The following is a 25490-nucleotide window of genomic DNA, read 5'->3' as shown; positions in this document are numbered from 1 at the left end:
CCACTCCTCTCCTCCTCTCTACTGTCCTCCTCTCTTCTTCTCTGGTGTAAGTAGGAAGTCTCTTGTAATGAGTAAGTCTCTTCTTCTCCCTTCTCTCTAAACGTCTCTTTCTTTCTCTGTTCCTGTCGTTTCCCTCCCTCCTGTTTCCCTCCTGTTTCCTCCTGTTTCCGCCAGCCCCCTCTCCTCCCCCTCCGCTAGCCCCAAATTCAGCCGAAACACGTTGCCACGGAAACAGGACAGGTAAACGTTGTGTCTGTGTGTGTGACTGTATGATTGTGTGTGTGTGTGTGTGTGTGTATGTGACTGTATGATGTATAATATGTGTGTGTGTTTGTGTGTGAGAGCAGTGCCAGTGCCAGTACCAGTCCCATCCAAGTGGATGGGACTGGTACTGCAGCTGACGTTTTTACAGACACAACACAGTCACAATACATTTCTACAGAAATGTATGACAACAAGACAATACATAAAGGAAACTAAATATTTATGGATAGACAACACAAACCTCCCTACACCCTCCACCCTTCCTCCTCCTTCCTCCTCCTCGTCTCCTCCCCCCTCCTGAGTTCTCTCTCTCTGCTCCACAGAGGCCTCCACTGTGGTAGAAACACTCTTCCTAAGAAGGGACTCAGGTACAGGACACATACTACAGGCCCTCACTCTCTCTCTTCCTTCCTCTCTCTCTCTCTCTGTCTCTCTCTGTCTCTCTCTGTTTGTAACCCTAAAAAGGGACCCATTTACAGCTTTTCTCTGTGCTCATGCTTCTGCTGGGTGTTACAGACCAGTTTGTTTATTTGTACTTTTGCACATTTGTGGCTTTAGTGATGGGGCATGCTGTCTTGTCTCTCTGTGCACAGCCATACACACATACACACTCATACACACTCATACACACTCACAGAACACACACACACACACACACATACACTCACACACACACTCATACACACACACACATGTTGATTTGGGGCACACTTTTGGATTTCTGTTGGACTGGTTCTCTGCTTGATCTGTGTTTTGCAAAGTTTATTGTGCATTATTGAGATGATGTCAGCACATTTACATTTAGTCATTTAGCAGACGCTCTTATCCAGAGCGACTTACAGTAAGTACAGGGACATTCACCCCGAGGCAAGTAGGGTGAAGTTCCTTGCCCAAGGACACAAAGTCAATTTGCACGGCAGGGAATCGAACCAGCAACCTTCTGATTAATAGCCCGATTTCCTAACCACTCAGCCACCTGACCCCGTTTGATTATATCATGATTTTTTTCAACCGCTGTTTTGGTTCTGAAAGTCTAATCAAGTGTCCTGTTGCATCTTGCTGAACATGTAGCTTGATTCTGAACTAAACGACAATCTTGGCTTTGGTTGATTCTTTCACTTTGATTCCCAAACGCCCTACAAACACACCCACACCTCCTGACCCCTGACCTCTGACCCCTGGCAGGTATGCCCCCCCGCCCCAGCTGCGGAGCCATGATGAGGCCTCTCGTGAGTGGCTGCGTTCCCACTCCTCAGGGGGGCTTCCAGACTCAGCCAGTAACTCCCCATTCTCCCCGGCCTCCAGCCTGGCCTCCAGCCTGGCCTCCAGCCTCGCATCGCCCTCCGGAACACGCTTTACCTTTGCTCAGCTCGGTACGCCTCTCACAGCTTCTAGAAAGTAGAAATACTGTCTGTCTCTCACACTCTCCCTTGTTCAGTGTCTCTCTCCCTCTCTCCCTTTAACCTGTTGTATGTTAACCTCTTTAACCCCCAGCATCCAGCCCCACCTCGGCCAATCAGATCAACCTGGCCAGCATGCGCAACAACAGCCTGGACCAATCAGGATACGTCGTTTGACCCCGGGTGAGGAACTCTTGCTTGTCACTGGACGAGAAGACTCGAAGCATGAGCCGGTCTGGGTCCTTCAGGGACGAAGAAGGTGAGACTGCTCACCTGGGGGGTGTGTGTGTGTGAGAAAGAGTGACTATATACAGTAGTCCAGTATTCCTAGTGTCTCTTCACAGAGGGAGGAGTCAGTCTTGGGGGGGGGGGGGGGGGGTCAGAAAGGCAAGGGGGGGGTGGAGGAGGGGGGTGGGAAGGGGGTGGGAGGAAGGGGAGGAGGGGGGTGGGAGGAAGGGGAGGAGGGGGGTGGGTGGAGGGGAAGAAGGGGGGGAGGAGGGGGGTGGGAGGAAGGGGAGGAGGGGGGGTGGGTGGGAGGAGGGGGAGGAGGGGAAGAAGGGGGGGAGGAGGGGGAGGAGGGGGAGGAGGAGGGGACAGACATAAAGAGAATGAACCCAGTGACTCTGAAACCAGAGTTGAAAACGCCTTAGAGGATTGTGTGTGAGCTCATTCAAGATCCATTGAGACACACACTTACACACACACATACACACACAAACATATGTACACACACACCCCACATACACACACACAGACAGTGTATGTGTGTGAGTGTGTGCGTGTATGTGTGTACCCTAACCAGTGTTTCTTGTGCTTCTCTTCAGTCCACGGCTCGTCTCTCTCTCTGGTGTCCAGCACCTCCTCCATCTACTCTACGGTGAGCTCACAGCTACACAACTACACCATTACACAACTACACCACAACACCACTACACAACAACACCACAACAACACCACTACACAACAACACCACTACACAACTACACCACTACACCACTACACCACAACACCACTACACCACTACACAACACCACAACAACACCACCACAACACCACTACACAACAACACCACAACACATTACACAACAACACACTACACACAATACATCAACAACACAGACAGAACAACACACCAACCGTACATTGGTCATAACAAGCCCACCTCTGTGTGTCAGTGGTCAGAGTTGCTGACCCTGACATCATGGCCACTCACAATGACAGGGTGTGATGGATCTCATCACATGATCCCTGCGGCTGGGGGGATCATGTGATGGATCTCATCACATGATCCCTGCGGCTGGGGGGATCATGTGATGGATCTCATCACATGATCCCTGCGGCTGGGGGGATCTGAGGAGAGTCACATGGGACTGGATTCTGTTCAGCCCTTATGACAAGCTCCAGACCAGCAACTCTGACCAGGCCAGAGTTCTCTAACTCTCATCACCTGACCACCACTCTGAGCTGAGGAACCAGCTTGAAACTTGAATGCTTTCACTTCAGCCGGCCCACACAGGCAGTAGTAAATCAGGAGGGTTGTTTGTGAGCTTGGCTCCTCCTCCCTCACCTGAGCAGGTGTGTGTAGGTGGAGAGAGAGAGGGGACATAGCTGTGGAGATCACCAAGCAAAGACACACTCGATAACAACGGAAGGAAAGAGAGGAAGAAGAAAGAGAAGACAAGTAGAGAGAAAGAGAAGGAAGTGGAAGAGAGATTCAAGATGATGTCTACCTTATCCCTGACGGGGACTGCTGCTCTTTGGGAACGCACGGTAGGGATGAGGGGAGGAGACGGGAGGAGAGAGGAGGGGAGGAGAGAGGAGGGGAGGGGAGGGGAGGAGAGAGGAGGGGAGGGGAGGGGAGGGGAGGGAGAGGGGAAGGGAGAGGAGAGGAGAGGAAGGCAAGGGAAGGGAAGGGAAGGGAAGGGAAGGGAAGGGAAGGGAAGGGAGGGGAAGGGAAGGGAGAGGAGGGGAAGGGAGAGGAGAGGAGAGGAGAGGAGAGGAGGGGAGGGGAGGGGAGAGGAGGGGAGAAGAGAGGAGAGGATGGGAGAAGAGAGTAGAGGAGTGGAAGGGAGAGGAGGGGAGGGGAGGGGAGGGGAGGGGAGGGGAGGGGAGGGGAGGGGGAGGGGAGAGGAGAGGAGAGGAGAGGAGAGGAGAGGAGAGGAGAGGAAAGGGGAGGGGAGGGGAGGGGAGGGAGAGGAGAGGAGAGGAGAGGAGAGGAGAGGAGAGGAGAGGAGAGGAGAGGAGAGGAGAGGAGAGGAGAGGAGAGGAGAGGAGAGGAAGGGAGAGGAGAGGAGTAAATGAGAGAGATGGAGGACTGTCAGGATCCTGACAGTCCTGTTCAGGATCCTGACAGAGGCAGAGGGGAGGGAGGGGAAGGGAGGGTGCATGGAGATGAAGACTCCACGCTCCACATGTTATGAGACTGTGTTGTGGTCAGTTGAGGTCAGGTAGAGGGGCTAGTCGCTCTGTCTGTCATCGTGAGTATCTGGCTTGTCTGTGTCTTAGAAAGGTAATGTGTCTGGGATTGACAGCTCTGTTTGGGTGTGTGTGAGGGTGTGTGTGTCTGGTATATGTGTGTATGTGAGGGTGTATGTGTCTGGTATATGTGTGTGCACAGTAGATGCTGGGTTGACAGGTGGAACATTGTAACCGCCCCCCTCAGAGGCGCAAGACTGGAACAAAACACAGACCACATGCACACACATGTACACACACACACACACATGCACACACACGTACACACACACACGCTGCAAACGCCTCCAGGAACATATCTGTGCTTTCCAGACATACTACACCAGAGACTGTAATAAACTTGTCTCCATGTAACTAATAAATCATACGTGAGGTTGAAGCAGTGATGTACGTACACACTGAAATGATGTACGCTCTTAAAGAGCCAGAGACACAGCTGCCAGAGCCCTGCCTTGCTCTCTCACCAGCCCCTCCCTGCCAGAGCACCGCTTATGTACCATCAATACACACTCTCATGGATTCTCTGTCTGTCTTGTCTGTCTCTCTTTCCTCACAGAATGAAGAAAAGTCCCAGTCAGAGGTAAGAACTAACCTTCCTCTCTCCCTACATTTAGTCATTTAGCAGACGCTCCCTCTTCCCCCTCTCTCTGTATCTCTCTCCCTCTTCCCCCTCTCTCTGTATCTCTCTCCCTCTTCCCCCTCTCTCTGTATGTCTCTCTCCCTCTTCCCCCTCTCTCTGTATCTCTCTCTCCCTCTTCCCCCTCTCTCTGTATCTCTGTCTCCTTCTTCCCCCTCTCTCTGTATCTCTCTCTCCCTCTTCCCCCTCTCTCTGTATCTCTGTCTCCCTCTTCCCCCTCTCTCTGTATCTCTGTCTCCCTCTTCCCCCTCTCTCTGTATCTCTCTTTCCCTCTTCCCCCTCTCTCTGTATCTCTCTCTCCCTCTTCCCCCTCTCTCTGTATCTCTCTCACCCTCTTCCCCCTCTCTCTGTATCTCTCTCTCCCTCTTCCCCCTCTGTATTTCTCTTTCTCTCCGCCCCTCTCCTCTTCTCTTTCTTCCAGTGTGTGTTTGAACAGGGGGGCGTGTATGGTGTTAGATCTTCTTACATGAGGGGTTGTTCCGTTTGTGTGTGTGTGTTTGAGAGAGACACGCCCAGCTCTCTGCACTTGTGTACACCTGGATCTCTTCCTCCCTCCTCTGAGACACATCTGGGAGACATGACCTCTGAACCTGTGTGTGTGTTTTGAGGGTGTGTGGGTTAGACTGTGTTTTGATTGTGTTTTAACGGTATGTGTCTCAAAGGTATTTGTGTGTGTGTGTGACATTTGAAGGTGTTTGTGTGTTTTGAAGGTGTGTGTGTGTGTGTTCTCAGATCCGTAAGCTACGCAGAGAGCTGGATGCCTCCCAGGAGAAAGTGTCCGCCCTGACGACCCAGCTGAGCGCCAACGTAAGACACGCATACACACACACACACATACATACTCACTCAAATCCCTCTGAATATCCTGACACACTAGAAGCCTCTTCCTATGGACAGGATGTAACCCCACATCCACAACAGAACCATGTCAGTTCCTGTTCTCCAGGCTGCCATAACACATACTGTACTTCCTGTTCCCCAGGCTGGAGTAGTGAGAGGGGGAGAGATGGTGAGAGGGGGAGAGAGTTCACATGTTTAATTACATGTCCCAATCAGTCTTGTATGGGTTAGGGTTCTGCGCCCCAGGGCCCCGCAGCAGTACCTCGCATGATGACAGACCTGCATCACGTGTCACTCAACATGCCTGCCTGAGGCATGTTCACAGTCGTTATGGATACCGTATGGCTTGTAAAGATCAAAGCTGAGGGACATGCCCTCATAACAGGCTTATATGTATCTGCAGTCAAACGCTCTAACCACTGAGCTACACATGCTCTAACCACTGGGCTACACATGCTCCAGTCAGCTGTGTGTGTTACCTGGATACTATGAAGTCCTCACAATTTCAGTGAATCAGAAGCACATTTAAATAATTTAAATTTAGTTTTTGACCCTTTCTAAGGCCAGTTGGCTGTGATATTTGTGTTTGGAGGTTGGTAAAGTTGGCCTCCACTCATGTTTTGGGACTTGGTCGAGTTTCTTCATGTCTGTCTGGGAACGGCTTCTAGAGGCTCCACAGGGTGAGGTGTGGACAGGGTTTACTTACACGTGATAGATGGTGATTTGCTGTGGGTGGTTATTTGGGTTTTCAGGACTGCGTGTGGCTGTGCTTCGTGTGTGATCCGTACCTGGGTGACGTCATGTTTGGGTTTCAGAGCAATGCTGTGAGTGGTGAGGGAGAGTTCTCACAGTGCTCCGAGAGGGGGGGGGGGATCTGGGCTGTGTGATGTCCGGGGGGAGGGGGGAAGGGGATCTGGGGTGTGTGGTGTTGGAGGTCGCTCTGGCTTGTCTGTGTGGTGATGGAGGTCGCTCTGGCTTGTCTGTGTGGTGATGGAGGTCGCTCTGGCTTGTCTGTGTGGTTATGGAGGTCGCTCTGGCTTGTCTGTGTGGTGTTGGAGGTCGCTCTGGCTTGTGTGTGTGGTGTTGGAGGTCGCTCTGGCTTGTGTGTGGTGTTGGAGGTCGCTCTTGCTTGTCTGTGTGGTTATCGTATCCAGGAGGAGCCTCCCGCTGGCCTCGCAGCTCGTCATGGCCGCTAACCCTCCCTCTCTTCCCTCTCCAGCCCCGACGCCCTCCCCATCGGTCTCTTCTCTCACACCCTGAGAGAGCATGCTGACATATGGTCATACCTGTGCTGCTACCACTAGCATTATAGTTAGCATTAGCATTATAATTAGCATGAGTTCGAGTTAGCATTAACATTAGGGTTAGCATCATAATTATCATTATAATTAGTTGGTGTTAGGGTTAGCATCTTCGAGCTCCAAGAGCCTGCTTAGCCAGCCATGGCGTCCAGCGGACGGCGCCCTAGAGCGGGCCATATGGGGCCCTGGCTCCCCCTGAACCACTACCCCTCCAGGAGGAGCCGGCCTCGGGGCCCCCGCCAGGGAGACACAGAGGACCCCCAGCGCTGCCCCCCTCTCCACAGGGAAGCGCCTCTCAGAGAGGTTTCAACTTAATTTGTCTTTTTTTTGCCACAAGTAGAACAGGAGTTTCTGCTAGGTACACTGCTAGGGGGCTTAAACAGTGTTGTGGTGAGATAACTTAAACAGTGTTGGTGGAGAGGTAACTTAAACAGTGTTGGTGGAGAGGTAACTTAAACAGTGTTGGTGGAGAGGTAACTTAAACAGTGTTGTGGTGAGGTAACTTAAACAGTGTTGGTGGAGAGGTAACTTAAACAGTGTTGGTGGAGAGGTAACTTAAACAGTGTTGGTGGAGAGGTAACTTAAACAGTGTTGGTGGTGAGGTAACTGTTTCTGATTGTTTGACCTTGGTCTCCTGGCCCTGCTTGCTCCAGTTGTATCTCTTATCTCTGTTCTGCTGACTCAGACACCAGCCAGTCATCACTGCTCTGCCTCATATCTGTCAGTGCAAGGCCTGTCCTGGGGGGAGATATACACACACACACACACACCAGACACACCAGTGTTGTGGTCTGTCCTGGTCTCTCCTGGTCAGGGTTAGTAATGTGTTGTGATCTGTCCTGGTCTCTCCTGGTCAGGGTTAGTAATGTGTTGTGGTCTGTCCTGGTCTCTCCTGGTCAGGGTTAGTAATGTGTTGTGGTCTGTCCTGGTCTCTACTGGTCAGGGTTAGTAATGTGTTGTGGTCTGTCCTGGTCTCTCCTGGTCAGGGTTAGTAATGTGTTGTGGTCTGTCCTGGTCTCTCCTGGTCAGGGTTAGTAATGTGTTGTGATCTGTCCTGGTCTCTCCTGGTCAGGCCCACCTGGTGGCAGCATTTGAACAGAGTCTGGGGAACATGACCATCCGCCTCAAGAGCCTCACAATGACCGCTGAGCAGAAGGTGAGGAACACACACACATGTATACTACACACACACACACATGTATAATACACACAGACACACACACACACATGTATACTACACACTGACGGGAGTCAGATGGCTGAGCGGTGAGGGAGTCGGGCTAGTAATCTGAAGGTTGCCAGTTCGACTTACTGTAAGTCACTCTGGATAAGAGATTCTGCTAAATGTAAATGTGTGTGTCTGGTGTTTGGTGTATGTGTGCAGGACTCTGAGCTGACTGAGCTGAGGAAGACCATTGAGCTGCTGAAGAGGCAGAACACCATGGCTCAGGCCGCCATCAACGGAGTCATCAACATTCCTGAGCTCACCTGCAGGACTGAGGGCCCAGGTACACACACACACACACACTCCTCACCTGCAGGACTGAGGGCCCAGGTACACACACATACACACACACCGCACTCACAACAGCCTGTGCTGTCCTCCTCCCTCCACCAGAGGGAAGTAATGGTGCCCAGCAGCAGCAGGATCTGAGGATGAGAAGGCAGCACTCATCTGACAGCGTCAGCAGCGTGGCCAGTGCCACTAGCCACTCCAGCATTGGCTCCAACATGGACGCCGACACCAAGAACAAGAAAAAGAACAAGAAGAACTGGGTAGGTTCCTCAGGTCTGATCCCACAGACCCTAACCCAACAGACCCTAACCTAACCCAACACACTGGTTAATGTTGACTCATTTTCCTGGGTCCTGATCCAACAGACCCTAACCTAACCCCACAGACCCTAACCTAACCCAACACACTGGTTAATGTTGACTCATTCTCCTGGGTCCTTCTCCCTCAGGTCTCTTGCACCGGGGTGAAGGTGAATACAAAACATTTCCTGTATAATATGTCCCTCCTTGTAGCGAGTGACCAATCGCAGACTACAGTATAGCAGGGCCTGTGTTATTGGTATTCAGTGGTAGTGGTCATTAGTGCTCTCAGCTTGTTTAAAGCCTGGATGAGGTTATTGTTGTGGTTAGAAGTAGAAAGAAGTGAGAGATGTAGATGGCCGGACATGAGCCTAATGAGATGTACCATAGCCCGTCTACGAAGAGCCTGTCCACTCCCTATTAAGCCCCGTTGTACCGAATTTTGATGCAGTTCCACAAGAGTTCCACTGGGATGGATCGCAGGCGAGTCAAAATTAATGGGAGTCTATGGAGCTAAACAGCTAAATTTGTCTCTTTCGCCTGATTGTCGTTGAGAAATCTCAGATATGATTGTAGTTTTTGCATGTTCGACATGGATTATAGGTCGAAAGTTGAATGAACGAGTATTTATGTCCTTTCGATTTCTTACAGGGTGAGTGGTTGTTGCCCATAACACGCTAGCATTCTGCTAATGAATGCTGATTGGTTAGTGAAGGACTGACTACGACCAGAGATCCGAAGCGGAACCAGAATGTCAGAGCATTAGCACCATTAGCAACAACATTAGCAAGCCAAAACTCTTTCTAGCATGTGTCAGTGTTTCCCCTAGGTTTAGAGCTTTTGGGGGACAGCGACCATGTAGAAACAGAAATGACATGCCGTTGTGTAAATAAGATAAATAACATGAGGCCATGTAGTTTGTTTAATAAAAGAGCAAGCTGTATACCTGTTTTATAGGAAAGGTAACCTTAAATGACTTATTTTGTGATTGGGCGCTATATATATATAAACTATTTTTTTTACTTGACCTTCCAGGGGGGGCGGGGGGTGCCCCCCTAATATAATGGTAGGGGAAACACTGTGTGTATCTCCCAGACCCTCGGCTTGAGGTAACGGTCCTGGTGGATGTAGGTGTTAGTGCATTTCCGATTAGGTACCCGGCTCGTCCGGTCGTTTTTATTCTATTAAGTCCAGTCAACATATCCAAATCTATCTCCCCAAAAAGAATTTGTTCGATTCTCGAACGTGGCTCAGACTACTAGCTTTTTCATAGAATCATTTTTCCAGATTTTTGCTAAGTTTGAAACCAATCCGAAATGGGTAAACTAGCACCCCATTTATTTGCTAACGTCAAGAAAAGTTGCCTGGCAACGTGTTCGCAGATACAAACAGGGCGCAAGCAAAAAAGGGAACATCAGCCGATTGCTGATTTACTGAATGAGCTTGATAATATACAGTTGCCTGCCTTTACTGTAGCCAGTTTTACAAATGGTTGCACACATTAGATTTTGTCATTTAGCAGACGCCCTTTTCCAGAGCGACTTACAGTAAGTACAGGGACATTGCCCCCGAGGCAAGTAGGGTGAAGTGCCTTGCCCAAGGACACAACGTCATTTTGCACAGCCGGGAATCGAACCGGTAACCTTCAGATTACTAGCCCGACTCCCTTACCGCACAGCCACCTGACTCCTTTGAGTTGGAACTAGAGTGGAACTGCAACCAGTTCAGAAGCCGAAAGTTTCCAGAGAGTGGCAGTTCTCCCCATATTAGACATTCTCTGTTCCTCCCTGCCGCTGCTGGAGACGGTTTCCTCCTCTGGAGGGAGAGCAGAGGGGAAGTACGCTGCTAGCCTGCTATTTTACTAGCTCTGTTAGCCTGCTAGCTATTAGCTCTGCTAGCCTGCTATTTTACTAGCTCTGCTAGCCTGCTATTTTACTAGCTCTGTTAGCCTGCTAGTTTACTAGCTCTGCTAGCCTGCTAGTTACTAGCTCTGCTAGCCTGCTAGTTTAATAGCTCTGCTAGCCTGCTAGTTACTATCTCTGCTAGCCTGCTAGTTACTAGCTCTGCTAGCCTGCTACTAGCTGTGTGTGTCACAGGTGTCTGTGTGTACCTCTCTAACACTTGCACTGTTGTCTGAAGTGAGTGTTTCGTCTCTCTGTCCTCGCTGCTGTCGCTTCATGGGGCAGGTGTACGAGGTAAGAGTGTCTGGTGGCTCATGCCTCAGTACAAACCAAGCGGCCCTCATGTAGCCTAACCCCCTGAACTCTGCTACTAACACCTCCGTCCTCCTACACCTCTCCTTCCCTTCCTCACTGTTTCATGTCTTCTTCTTAAATCTACTCCTGCTCCTCCTCCTGCTCCTCCTTCTGCTCTTTGCCTAACCTCCTCCCTCACTTTCCCCCATAGTCCTCACCATGGTGCATCATGGGATTGTGTCCTCATGCAAGCGCTCTAGCAAAGGCAACACACACACACTCTCTCACCCTCTCACCGTCCGTCCTGTGTGTGTCCTCAGCTGCGCAGCTCCTTCAAGCAGGCGTTCAGTAAGAAGTCTCCCCGGTCGGCGTCGTCTCACTCGGACATCGAGGAGATGACAGACTCATCCCAGCCCTCCTCGCCACGGCTGCCCCATGGTGGCTCCACCCGGCCGGGTCACGCACTGAGGAATACCCACTCCAGCTCTCTGTACGCAGCCTGGTGCCTGAACACTCTCACCCTGTCCACCAGCAGTTATTAACCTTTGAACTTTATTTTTATTGTGTGTGTATTGATGCTGTGTGTGTGTGTGTGTGTGCTCAGGCTGTCTGAGTGTGTGGAGGGGGAGGCAGACATGGTGAGGCTGCTGAGGGGGGAGCTGAGGGAGAAGGAGATGAAGCTGACAGACATCAGGCTGGAGGCCCTCAGCTCTGCCCACCAGCTGGACCAGCTCAGAGACACCATGAACCGCATGCAGGTAACACACACACACACACACTTAGGTCTGCTCACCAGCTGGACCAGCTCAGAGACACCATGAACCAGGTTCAGAGAGAGTGTGGTTCTGACTGCTGGCTGCGTTCCTCAGGGAGAGATTGAGAAGCTGAAGATGGAGAACGACCATCTGAAGCAGGGCAGCCTGGGCTCCAGCCGACCCCCCTCAGCCTCTCCCGGCCCCGCCCCCAGCCCCGCCCCCAGCCCTGCTCCTGGCCCCACCCCCAGCCCCGCCCCTGGCCCCGGGCTCTCCCAGCACAGCCTCAACCTCACTGAGTCCACCAGCCTGGGTAAGACCACAGGAGTGTGTGTCTGTGTGTGTGTAAACCCTGCTTGTGTGTGTGTCTGTGTGTGTGTAAACCCTGCTTGTGTGTGTGTCTGTGTGTGTGTAAACCCTGCATGCGTGTGTGTGTGTGTACCCCCCAGACATGCTACTGGATGCCCCCAGTGGAGAGGGGGGGGTGAGGAAGGACGGGCGGCTGGTGAAGATCGTTGTGAGCCTGGGGGATGACCGCACAGCTGGAGAGGTGAGACTGGTCATGTGGTCATGCTTCAGTTAGCACACACACACACACACACCCATCTACTCACACACTACACACACACACACACACCCATCTACTCACACACTACACACACACACACACACCCATCTACTCACACACTACACACACACACACACACCCATCTACTCACACACTACACACACACACACACACCCATCTACTCACACACTACACACACACACACACACCCATCTACTCACACACTACACACACACACACACACACCCATCTACTCACACACTACACACACACACACACACACATCTACTCATTCACTCACACACACACAAGGGTCCCTCTAAGAAGGGAGGATGTGACATCATCTTGACCTGTGACCTCACAGGAGTTCCGGCAGCGACACTTTCTGATTGGCTGCATCGGCGTGAGTGGGAAAACCAGATGGGACGTACTGGATGGGGTGGTGCTCCGCCTCTTTAAGGTAGATCCCCCCCTAACCCTGACCCCCTCTAACCCTGACCCCCTCTAACCCTGACCCCCTCTGACCCTGACCCCCCCTAACCCTGACCCCCTCTGACCCTGACCCCCCCTAACTCTGACCCCCTCTAACCCTGACCCCCTCTAACCCTGACCCCCTCTAACTCTGACCCCCTCTAACCCCCTCTAACTCTGACCCCCTCTAACCCTGACCCCTTCTAACTCTGACCCCCTCTAACTCTGACCCCCTCTTACTCTGACCCCTTCTACCCTGACCTCTGACCCCTCATGCACCTCACCCTCTCTACCCACAACCTCCTCCTGCTTTTCCACCATCATTCACTGTGTGCGTGTGCAGGAGTACACCAGTCATGTGGACCCTGGGGGCCAGCTGGGGTTGAGCTCCGAAAGTGTCGAGGGTTACAGCATTGCTGACGTGTATCGCCATAGCAACCCCGTCCCTGCCCGCTCCCCAGAGCTGCTCCCCTGTGGGTACCTGGTGGGAGACAGCGACACCATCAACATCAAACTGAGAGGTACGTTTGCCTCCACACACACCTCACACACACCTCACACACACACCTCACACACACCTCACACACACACCTCACACACACCTCACACACACCTCACACACACCTCACACACACACCTCACACACACCTCACACACACCTCACCTTATGGCAGATCCTGGGGCCGAGTGCACCAGCTGGGCGTACGCCTGGGCATAACGCTACGTCCGACGTAGAACTGAAAGTTACGACCAACTACAATTTACGACTAGTGCACCAGTTAGACTTAAGCCCTTTATGTGCTGCACCTGGGTGTACATGTTACGCCTAGTGGGAAGCAGGCGTAAGTTGGAAAATCGGACTAATATCCATGGTAATTATAATGTACAACAGTTTGATCGCACATGCAGCGCGTCTTGTTTATAGGCAACATAAGGGCATTAATCGCACAAATCCACTGTTAATTTTTGGGGTGATCGATTTCGAAGCTGATTGTTTCTGTTTGTTAGGGAGTCAGATGGCTGAGCGGTTAGGGAGTCGGGCTAGTAATCTGAAGGTTGCCAGTTCGATTCCCAGTCTAGTTAGGACCAAGCTACGGGACTAGAACCACATACATAAACAAACAATACACAAATATCTCAACATACAATAAGCAAATAGAATAATTTCATAATTCAATAATACATGTTCTCATGGCAGCTCAAACACACACACAGTGTTCCTGCGACTCATCTTTGCTGTTGAAACCTTCTGCCTCCCAATTCTGACCAAGTCAGACCCCCTTATTTTTTCAACCTTCAAAGAACTATTTTTCAAACCATTTCTGGGGAAATATTTTTTCAACCTTCAAAAAAATAGTTTTCCTTCACACACACACACACACACACACCACATACACACCACACACGTTGTTCAGCTTGTGTGTGTGACACTGTGTGTGACACTGTGTGTTCGACACTGTGTGTGTTTGTGTACAGACTCCTCCAGTGACAGTGTGTGTGTGTGTGTGTGTGTGTGTGTACAGACTCCTCCAGTGACAGTGTGTGTGTGTGTGTGTACAGACTCCTCCAGTGACAGTGTGTGTGTGTGTACAGACTCCTCCAGTGACAGTGTGTGTGTGTGTGTGTGTGTGTGTGTACAGACTCCTCCAGTGACAGTGTGGACTCTCTGGTGTTTGAGAGTCTGATTCCTCGGCCGGTGCTGCAGCGGTTCGTTTCCCTGCTGAAGGAGCAGCGGCGGGTCATCCTGTCTGGGCCTGGAGGCACGGGCAAGACCCACCTGGCCGGCCTGCTGGCCCGACACCTGGCCCTGCTGCTGGGCCGAGCCCACAGCCCGCACTGCGTGGTCACTTTCAACGTGGACCACAAGTCTAGCAAGGTAGGAGAGACACCGCAGCACGTCTGGGTCACGTCTGTGATTACCAGGCCCCACGCACACTAACAATATTATCTCTCTTTTTATCTTTCTGTCTATTTCTCTCTCTCTACCTCCCTCGCTCTTCCTCCTCTCTCTCTCTCCCTCCCTCCCCCCCCCTCCCCTAGGAGCTGCGTGTGTACCTGTCAGGGCTGGTGGAGCGCTGCAGCAGCCAGCAGGAGGTGGAGCGCCCCCTGGTGGTGATCCTGGATAACCTGCACCATGTCAGCTCTCTGGGAGACATCTTCAACGGCCTCTTCAACTGCAGCTACCAGAACAGGTGGGCAGGCTGCAACACACACACACACACACAAACACTCACACACAAACACACAACGAAGACACGCACACACATAGATACAAACACACACACCCAGAGACACACTCCCCTCCATACTGGTAGATGTGTCCACGTGTGTGTGTGTGTTCCAGCCCCTACATCATCGTGTGTGTGTGTGTGTGTTCCCTCCAGTGTCGTGTGTGTGTGTTCCCTCCAGTGTCATGTGTGTGTGTGTGTGTGTGTGTGTTCCCTCCAGTGTCATGTGTGTGTGTTCCCTCCAGTGTCATGTGTGTGTGTGTTCCAGCCCCTACATCATCGTGTGTGTGTGTGTACAGCCCCTACATCATCATGTGTGTGTGTACAGCCCCTAAATCATCGTGTGTGTGTGTGTGTGTTCCAGCCCTTACATCATCGGCACCATGAGCCAGGCCACATCCTCGTCCCCCAACCTCCAGCTGCACCACAACTTCAGGTACCACTAACCCTAACACCACCACAACACAACACACCACACCACCACACCAACACACCACCACAACACACCACCACAACACACCACCATACCACCACAACACACCACCACACCACCACAACACACCAACACACCACACCAACACACCACCACACCACCACAACACACCAACACACCACACCAACACACCACCACAACACACCAACACACCACCACAACACACCAACACAACACACCAACACATCAGCACACCTCCACAACCCCACACCTCCACAACACACCTCAGGCCCTCAGTAACGCTTTAAACACACTCCAGTTGCAGTCAGAATGAAATGAGAATTTGAATCAATGCTTTTAAACTGTTACGGTGATGCTTCATGCAGTGGGAATGAGGAGTAATACCTCCACCTACCAGAAGGGGGCGGCAGCACCATCCATCATGCTGATGTATTTACTTTAAGAATATATGTATATATTAAGGAAATATGTATTTATTAAGGAATAGGAATAACATAAATAGCTATGTCTATAAGAATAATATGTATATGTACCTGTGCAGGTGGGTGCTGTGTGCGTGTCACATGGAGCCGGTGAAGGGCTTCCTGGGGCGCTACCTGAGGAGGAGGCTGATGGAGACAGAGATGATCAGCCGCTCACGCTGCGCACAGCTGGGGAAGATCGTGGACTGGATCCCCCGCATGTGGCAACACCTCAACCACTTCCTGGAGGAACACAGCTCATCCGATGTCACCATCGGTAATAGGGAGAGAGGGATGGAGGGGAGGAGGGTTTTTTGACATGTGTTGGACCAATCCTAACATCCGTGTGCTGGTTTCCTGTCCAGGGCCCCGCCTCTTCCTGTCCTGTCCCATGGATGTGGAGGGCTCCAGGGTTTGGTTCACTGACCTGTGGAACTACTCAATCATCCCCTACATGCTGGAGGCAGTTAGAGAGGGACTGCAGGTACACACACACACACACACTGTACACACACACACACACACACACACTGTACACACACACACACACACACTGTACACACACACACTGTACACACACACACATTGTACACACTTACTGTACACACACACTCACCCAGGACTCATGTAGCAGGTCTGTAGTAACCCTGTGTGTGTGTGTGTGTGTGTGTGTGTGTGTGTGCAGCTGTATGGACGCAGGTCTGTGTGGGAGGACCCGGCTCGCTGGGTGATTGACAGCTATCCCTGGTCGGCCACGCCCACACACGTTGATTGGCCGCCGTTGCTGCAGCTCCGCCCAGAAGACGTGGGATTCGACGGCTACTCCGCCCCGAGAGAAGGAGTCAGGAAGGAACCTCCACGGAGCGACAGTGATGCAGACCCCCTGGTGAGAGAACACACAGATGGACACACGCATCCTTCACTCAAGTAGAAGAACACAACTCAGTACTGACTCCACTTTTTCACTCAAGTTAAAGTAAAGAAGCGTGGGCTCTGCAGGGCTTAAAGTATTCCGGCACCGTGCCGGATGTCCGGCGTGCGGCCATGAGAATTGTTTTGGGGGGGAACTTGCATGCGGTTTAATTTTTTCGAGTCAATACCAATCATATGAGAGGAACGCAGCTATAACTAACGTTACAGCCTATCAGAAGCAGAGCAGGGCGGGTCCTGGCAACACAGTGTGAATGAGATCCATACGTCACGTTAGCGTTGTCGGTGAAAACATGTCATGAAGCCTGGGGGTGATGTCCAGCCCATGGAGAAAGGACTCTGAATAAATGGTGCTGGGCGTGGATAGAAGAAGGTAGAGACGGCGAGCCATTTGGTGCCAGAAACTGAGAGAGCCTGGTGCTCGTTTCTGCACGTTCTGCTCGAGGAAGCTCCTATATGCCAGCAGCGGTAAGAAAGTGCTTACTCGTCATGAGTTAGACCCCGGTCATAGAGCTGCTGCCCGTGCACTCAAACTAACCACAACGTTGCCAGGAGCAAGTGTTACAGCTGACATACTGTTGTCTATGACTGACTGTGTCTACGAAATACGTTTGTGAACATTTATTGCGGAACATGACTTGTCATTCACAATTTGTTAGCCACTGGACACCCTGTGTAGAAAACTAGCAGAAGACAAAAAAGTGTTTCTCTCCCCCCCCCCCCCTGACCTATACTTAAGTAAAAAGTAACCATTACTACTACCTGTTTGAGTGGTCACTGGACCTCACATCCTCTTAATACATTTAAAAATACACTATACACACGCAGCGCATTCTCCAGGAATCCTTTTTGACTCAGACAATATTGAACATCTCCCTCATATATGGCCATGGGCAGGGCCAGAGTGGGGCCACTTTTCAGCCCGGGAGTTTCAGGCCCAAGACCGGCCCTTTTCTTTGTATACCAAACAGGGCCGGATGCAGCCTGCTTTGACTGTGAGTGCAGTGAACCTTTCTGGGGGGTATCATGATTACAGAAAGGGATCGTATTATTTTTTTATATTGATACCATTTTTTAGACTGCTTAACGATCGAGTGTTAATCAGGCACGGAGCCAGACGTTGTAAACATTAGGAGCTTTGCCCCAACCTAGGGCGTATGGGTTTGATGTGATGCAAGATAGGCACTTCTACAGTTAATGTGAGCGCGCACAGCGCGCAAGTGGAATTATTTGGCCATTATTTGACCGCAAAATAGTTTTTTGAGCTTTATGTAAAATAAACACATATTATACACGTTTTTCAATTTCGTAAAACCTTGTCTAGCGATGCCATCACTCCGGCTCCCATCCATCCTCCCTGACGCGTATCGTTACGGTAGGGCCGCCCGTCCCAGCTATCGGTAGCCTATCTGAGAAAACTTTTTGGAAAAGACGCGCAATGGACCCAACCAACTCTATTTGGGAGGGGAGAACTCCCTCACATGGTACAACCCATGCTGAGGCTGAGGTGTCAGAATGCGGAACGTGTGTAGCCTACTTTAAGAGAAGATAGACTAACGTGACAAATGTAAAAATTCCTCGACCGGACCAAAAGTGAAGCGGCCCACCGGGAACTCTCCCGATTCTCCCGATTACCCAAACCCGGCCCTGGCCATGGGTGATCAGGAATGTCTCTATTCTCAGTCATGTCAACATCACTAACTCCCTCTGTCTCATCCATAATGTACCTTTTTTTATAAACTTTTTTTCACACACACATTGAAATGAGGGCGGAGGAGAGAGGAGAGGAGAACAGAGAAGCCTAAAAAAGCAGAGTTCAGTAGAGTCCTCATCAAGTACTCATCAATGATGCAACCTTTTAAACTTTTGTTTTGTATAATTGTTCTGCCTTTCGAAGCAAAGAATCTGAACTTTTTATATAAATGTACCTTTTGAGACATTTATTTGTGAAACTTTTTTTGGAAATGTATTTGGGGAAACTTTCTTCTTTTCTTTTTTTCCCCACACAACACGCCACAAAAAGGTCCTTTGTAAGGAGTGAAAGTAAAAAGTTGTCAAAAAAATCAATAGTGAAGTAAAGTACTGATACCACAAAAATCAACTTAAGTACAGTAACAAAGTATTAGTACTTTCAATCTCTGCCAGTGGCGGCTGCTGGTCTTTCAAACAGGGGAAGCTCATTTCAGCATACATCATATACATTTTCCATTTATTTTGCTCGTTCACTGGCTAGTTCACGAAAAAATATTAAACTCGAAGGAAATGTGTGAATTAGGTTACACTGAAACAAGGAATGTGGTGTATAACTGTATGAAATGTATGCTGAAAATTGGCTAGCAATTTCGACAAGCAAATACCAAGAAATAGGTTGCTGCAGTTTGTCTTTCGACTACACTTGCAAAATCCGCGATGGGGCTTGCATTGTTTTGGCGACTTTTTATAGTACAAAATCGCTGTCAATCAAAATGAGTTGCAGTCTTTCGACAGACCCTCCAATCATCACGCAGAAGCCCGGCGTCCAGGCCAGCCCACTCCTCCATTCACCCCCAGAGACGCAGAGCGTCCGTGGGCGGGACATAATAACAGCATTTATCCAATGACCGTATAGTTTGGAAGCACTGAAAAAAACAGTTCAAAGCAGTCCCATTAAGGTCCATGGACGCCAGGCGCCAACAGGGAAATGCACTGTGACGCTACGGGAAAGTATGAGAAGGAAATCGAGTCAGTCGACCTGCTACTATATGTAGCTGATTCTGAACGAACTCATCTTCGAGATGAACGTGTTCTAACGCATTTCAAATGTTAACACAATAGTAAATATTTGACCATAAATTTTTTGACGTTTTAGGGGAAGCCGAGCTTCCCTTGCAGTCTTGAAGAAATCGCCACTGATCTCTGCATGTATATACAGACACACACATACACACACACACATATCCTCAAGGTCCCTGTCTCCTCAGATGAACATGCTGATGAGGCTGAAGGAGGCGGCGACGTCGTCCAGCCCTCAGAGCTACGACAGCGACAACAGTCACCACGACGACCTCCTGAACTCCTCCCTGGAGTCCACCCTGTGAGGCCGACCTCACCCGTTTCCACGCCAACGTTCACCATCAGCACACCTCTGTTATCTTCATCATATCGTCATGAGAAACATTCCTGGTGCAGGTAACCAGAAAATGAGACGAGGTCTCTAACCTTCAAATTAAGTGAGTTCGAACCTGACAGGAAGTTGACAGGAAGTGAGGTCTATTGAAGAGGTCTGTCATTTCTTCACTATCCTGTCAGGACGTTGACAGGAAGTGAGGTCTAACCTGACAGGAAGTGAGGTAAAGTGGGTGAGCAGGGTCCAGGGACCTGCCATCGTGTCTTCTTTCTCCAGGATGCTGCAGCGCATCTTCACATCAGCAACATCACCTGAGGGTCCTCATCCCCTCTCTCCTTCCACCCTCCACCTCACATCCTCGTCCTCCAGGCTAGGAAACGCTCACTCCTCCCCCAGCTGCAGTGCGCCCAGCTAGGCCACGGGAGGGACTGTGAAGCCCCCTATCTCTGGAGCTCCGGACTGGAAGACAGAGACCATTACACAGACCAGCAGCTCCTCCTCCACACCGCCTACGTGTACACCATGCACACACGCCCTGCGCCTGCCGTCTGCAGACACGCCATCAGACTGAAGTCTACTGGTGCTGGACTGACCTTGAGAAAAGGATGCCTTATTGTTTTGTAACAGACTTTGTGCATTTGCTACTTTTCTAACTGTTTGTGTGTAAACTCCCAGTGCTCTGTAGTCTCTCTCCTGTCCTCGCCGGAGCTGGGACACCCTTGTCATATCAAACACCAGCCGTTAAAAAGAGGTTGATGACATGTGGGTCTGGGCTTTCATACATTTGGAAGTATATGTGGTTGGGCTGACTTGACTCCTAATGCTGAGAAGGTTGGGCTGACTTGGTGAGGCGACCTGGAGGAGGAGCACAGCTCTGGTGCTCAGACGACTCAGTTTTTCTTGTTTGAGTAGCAGGCTGAGGAAGGCAGCTGTCTGTTTGTGTTGGTTTGTGATATCATGATAATAACATGAACAATATTGTGATAACATGTTGGATGACCTGTGACCCCTAGTGTGTGCTGCTCTGTATGTAGTGACTTTACTTGATCGTGAATCATGAACGGAAGATCAAATGATACGTTTGCTGTATCAGGGTATCAGAGGGTTCAGACTCATTTGATCGTTTTTTTCCTCTAAATCTACCTCCCAGGAAAGTCCTGGGTCATTTAGTGTTAAGCATTTCTTCCATTGTCTTTCAGTGTTCGAGTGTGAATGTGTGAAGTCACCCGTTCTATGCAACAGTCGTGTTCAGTCTCAACATGACAGCCAGACCTGAAGGCTTGGTCCTGCCTGTCTCCTGCCCTGACAACACATGTACAGCATGGACACACGCGTGAATACCATCTGGGTATTCCAGCGTTCCACTTTGCTTGTTGATTTGTGTCTGTACATTTTGAGGAGTCTGTTGATGTGGTAAATGTTAGAACAGAGAAACCCTTGTGAATGTGTGTGTCTCGTGAGTGGCCGACTGTGAGATGAGAGGACTGTTGACATGTATGGGGAGAGGCTGAGGGACGTTTCTCATAAACTTAATGGATGTGTAGCCTTCTTTGATAGGCTATGTACATTTTTGTATGTAACAGCTATGTAAATAATTGATTATCTTGCAACATTTTGATGAATTTTCTATCTTATTTGTAACAGTACTTGAAAATGAGTATTTTGTGTACAGTCTCTTCTTCATCAGAGGAGGCTGACGTTGTCTAACATCAGCAGTCGGACCCAGCCTTGAGAGTTTATTCTGATGATCACTGTACTAGTCCTAATTTATTTGTGATTCATTAAAATGTATGATTATTTATGATTATTTAGTTTTTTCTTGATCTTTCTTCACGTATGATCAAATAAGAGGTTTTCCCAAATATCTAAAGACCAGCCTGATTTACTGTCAGATTACAGATTTAATGTGCATTTATTCTTTTGAGAATTTATTTGGTATTTGTACAAAAAAACGAAATGTCAACACAATATGTACATAATACATTGAAACATTAAACATATCCATATAAATTATGCACAAAATGGCTACTATATTCAATAAACAACTCTATAAGAAGGCCAGGTAATAGTTTATCAATATTCTTGGCATATAATCCCATACAAAATTGTACAAAATACTGTACAGTTGAAAAGCTGCAAAACAGCAGTTTTATCGAAATATCCCCTATGTTGTGAAAAATACTTTTCCAGATTTTTAATTGATGACCAGATTATTAACTGATTAGTTGTGTGGGAGGGATGACGGGGTAACTTTTCAGTAAATTTTATCTAAATTTAGGGGTACGATATCTTGTCAACCTGGTCACATATACAGGTATGTGCTTTACAGACTTTCTGATATAAAACATTGTCAATATATTTAAATTATGTTTGTAAATAAATTAAGAAACTGTGATCTCCTCTTCGTCAGAGTCTGAGTAGTCGGAGAGCTTGCAGGAGAGGGAGGGCGAAGAGATGTGAGACCCGGCGCGGTTTAGTAGCTCGAGCCCAGCCGTCGGGGAGCGGAGGAGGTCTAACGCGCCGATGCTCTCTCCGGTTACCGAGTTCTCTTCGTCGTCCTCCTCTGCCGAAGACTTTTTGCCAACGTCGCTGAGGTCTGGATGGGGATTCGTTTTCGTGGGCAGGGTCTGCTCGCGGCAGCCTCCGGAAGACAGGAGTTCCCGCTCCTTGGAGTTCCTCCACTTCATCCTGCGGTTTTGGAACCAGATTTTGACCTTAGGGGAAGATATAACAAGTTAGTGGTTTAGTTCAGAAGTCTTTCGCCGTAGTTTGTAACTTAGATGGAAAGGGAAGTTTGTGGTTTGAATACGCACATTACGCGCCTCAACTACAAGTCTGACACAAGTTTAAAAGTTGTCTAAACATTCACCTGGGAATCTTTGAGACCGAGTTTTGAAGCTAGCTTCTTTCTGTCGGGTTTGCTGATGTATTTCTGTTTCTGGAACATTTTCTCCAAAGCCTTGCGCTGTACATCGGAGAAAACTGCCCGCCGAAGCATCCCTCTCCGCGGCTTTCCTCTGGCGGCCAGCGGCCAAGAGAACGTCCCGGGGATGGGCACCACTGATGACGACGCTGCGGGAGCAGAACGAGACAAAAAGGTTAAACGAACAATTCTTTCTAGTAAGATTCCAAAACGCCCTGATAAAGTGCTTTTAGCATTGACAGTTTACAGAAACGACCAAAGAAAGTAACTTTGTCTCAAACTTTCTAAGTGTCATCATTGGATATGCTCTCTTCATTTTGGACCGATAGCCCACGTCTCAGTTTTGAGAGAAATGGCACGAGGTGACTAATTAGCACATTGGCCGGTCCCCAACCGCATTGGTATGGTAACGAGGTAGCGTATCCTTCAAGAAACCCCGCGAGGGCGGATAGAGGAGTTAATAAACCGTGAACGGTAATTGTGTAGTAATGAACTAACGTAGAAAAGACTCGGGACAGGCGGTGAAGGCCATATATTATCGCAACAAAAGGAGATTTACACTTTCAAACTAAACACCACTGCATACCAGAATACTGATGACCGTGGGCCTGGGCCGCGCTAGTCCTCAAATCACTTTCATTAAATGAACACGAAAAGCTATTCATGGCGGTCGAGTTGTTTTGTTGAGGGATTCAACACAGCCCGTGAAAAGGACTCCAACTCTATTATGATTTCTATGAATGAAGGCACGGACTAGAGACTTTATAGACTTTTCTAGGAAATTATTCTGTATCTCACCTTGTTGATTTGCCCAGTTAAAAAAAACGAGAGACGAAAAGAACATGGAGAATGCACATAGAGGCTGGAGGTAGTTTTCAATTCAGGTATAATATAGACTCGAGATGTTTAAATATGAAGTTTTTTACTAGAATCCAGTCAAGTGCTAAAGGATTACTATATTAGCTTGAAATCAGACTACATCCATTTTTACATGATGCTATGCTCAGTTAAATTAGATAGCCTACTGATTTAGACAGAACGGACCACTTATTCTCATTGTTGTGTTTCCGCGCACCTCCCAACTCGCTATGTGGTCTTGTGAGAATACTAAGCGCTCTCAATAGGACCTAATAGGGAAATTAGTGCATGACTGGGCCCCGCCTCTGACCGCGCGGTAGAAGTGTCTCTCTGGGGTGTGTGGGTGGCTGGTCCTGGGGGGGAGCTGACCACATTGGTCATGGTGCTGAAAGCTTTGTTGGCAGCCAGCGGCCCGGTGCCCCGGCGCTGTGGGAAAACGCGGGACCGAACGGAGATGCCAAAACGCCCCCAATTGAGAAGAGGGGATCGAGCTGTTCTCCGCCTCAAATTTAAAGCGTGATGGGTTTTTTTTTTAGAGGAAAAGTTAAGCACTGTACAATCAGCGCCAGCGACGAGTCATTGAATCACCTGACATATTTAGCTTGTTTAACAAATGCACTTGTTAAACTCGGATAACGATTGCCTTCCTGGTTCAGGTAGGAATAATTCATGACTGCAATTCAATGCAATTAACTATGATATTTTCTAAACCTTTACGAGTTAATTGAGTCTGTAGGCAGCTGGCAGTTGTAGGTCATAAGACAGGTGTGTGCGCCAAGTGTCTCACCTGGAAAGTATGCTGATCTGAGGAAAGGATGGAAGATCCCGTCGAAGTAGGGGACAGGGTAGGCCTTCTGCAGGCTGGAGATTGTGGGCGGAGGTGATGCTGTGGATGAACATACAGCACTGTCAATACACTGAAACTTCATCAAACACATCACCACTAAATAATATAATGATATTCAAATAAAGAGACAACTGTAGTTTCTTTACTTGAATAACACACTAATTTGAAATGCTGTAGGTTATTTTATTAACCTATGACAGAATGAGCATAGTCTCACTTACCGGTCTTTGGTGACGGTGCAAGAATGGCGCTGACTCCAAACTTTAGAAAAGTTGGGTCTTTGCTGGTTGGCAATAACGTTTTCGGGGAGCATGATTCGCGCGTTACCGATGACGGGGACGTTACGCGCTCCCCGGGCATAGTGCTGAAGGACGTTGTGGTCGTGGTTGTCGCCGGGGAAACGCTCGCGGAGAGGACTGTCCGGTTGAAGTACGGCGAGGGCCTGCTTATCCGTAGAAGATCCTCCACGAGAAAGCTTGAATGAGTGGGGAAGGCGGACTGCAAGGACGGGTGGAAAGGTAACGCGGCTGCAGGCCGGTAAAGGCCCGGATACATCGCGGAAGGCGCAATAACACTTGGGATCATCATGGTCCCGGTTATACACACCAAAGATCTGCTGAAACCGTCCTGAGTGAGACGACGCTGTTATCTGTGAGGCTGAAACCGTCCTGAGTGAGACGACGCTGTTATCTGTGAGGCTGAGACCGTCCTGAGTGAGACGAGGCTGTTATCTGTGAGGCTGGTCACTGCTCTGCTCTCTCTGCCTGGAGGAAACACGTTTTATAGCCGTCTGCCCCCAAAGCCCCTTTCAGCTCTGACAACCTCAACAATGAGGTTCAGCTCCTAGCTCCGCATGGGTCGCTTTCAAGCGCCTTTCGCGGAGCCGTGATTGGCTAGAGACTGCAATTTATGATTGGATTAGACTTCATAAGCAAGCAACGCACAATGTCCTTTCCACAAAAGAT

The 25490-nt window shown here is 49.5% G+C and overlaps 2 protein-coding genes across 2 annotated transcripts in view; one reads left to right on the top strand and one right to left on the bottom strand.

Annotated features, from left to right (window-relative positions):
- The window catches only part of nav2a (neuron navigator 2a), a 57237-nt gene extending 35442 nt beyond the window's left edge, over nt 1-21795 (top strand). Inside the window, 23 exon segments of the mRNA XM_067249488.1 lie at nt 166-240; nt 588-632; nt 1450-1637; nt 1759-1923; nt 2489-2541; nt 4696-4719; nt 5509-5583; nt 7990-8073; nt 8302-8425; nt 8536-8693; nt 11248-11417; nt 11532-11685; nt 11797-11992; nt 12129-12229; nt 12612-12707; nt 13062-13239; nt 14359-14594; nt 14759-14910; nt 15311-15382; nt 15942-16138; nt 16227-16345; nt 16547-16747; nt 19752-21795. Of these exon segments, the coding sequence (XP_067105589.1) occupies nt 166-240; nt 588-632; nt 1450-1637; nt 1759-1923; nt 2489-2541; nt 4696-4719; nt 5509-5583; nt 7990-8073; nt 8302-8425; nt 8536-8693; nt 11248-11417; nt 11532-11685; nt 11797-11992; nt 12129-12229; nt 12612-12707; nt 13062-13239; nt 14359-14594; nt 14759-14910; nt 15311-15382; nt 15942-16138; nt 16227-16345; nt 16547-16747; nt 19752-19868 (2980 nt within the window). The 3' untranslated portion in view covers nt 19869-21795.
- Nucleotides 21796-21954: 159 nt separating this feature from the next.
- dbx1a (developing brain homeobox 1a) lies at nt 21955-25278 on the bottom strand. The gene is made up of 4 exons (XM_067248627.1): nt 24747-25278; nt 24466-24564; nt 22767-22969; nt 21955-22611 (listed from the first exon to the last, which is right to left on the bottom strand). The coding sequence occupies exons 1-4, from the start codon at nt 25111-25113 to the stop codon at nt 22279-22281; spliced, it is 1002 nt and encodes a 333-aa protein (XP_067104728.1). The 5' UTR covers nt 25114-25278; the 3' UTR covers nt 21955-22278.
- Nucleotides 25279-25490: the final 212 nt, after the last annotated feature.

Source organism: Osmerus mordax, chromosome 13 (genome assembly GCF_038355195.1).
Source record: "Osmerus mordax isolate fOsmMor3 chromosome 13, fOsmMor3.pri, whole genome shotgun sequence".
Lineage (NCBI taxonomy): Eukaryota > Metazoa > Chordata > Actinopteri > Osmeriformes > Osmeridae > Osmerus > Osmerus mordax.
This window is presented reverse-complemented; position numbering and strand designations above follow the sequence as displayed.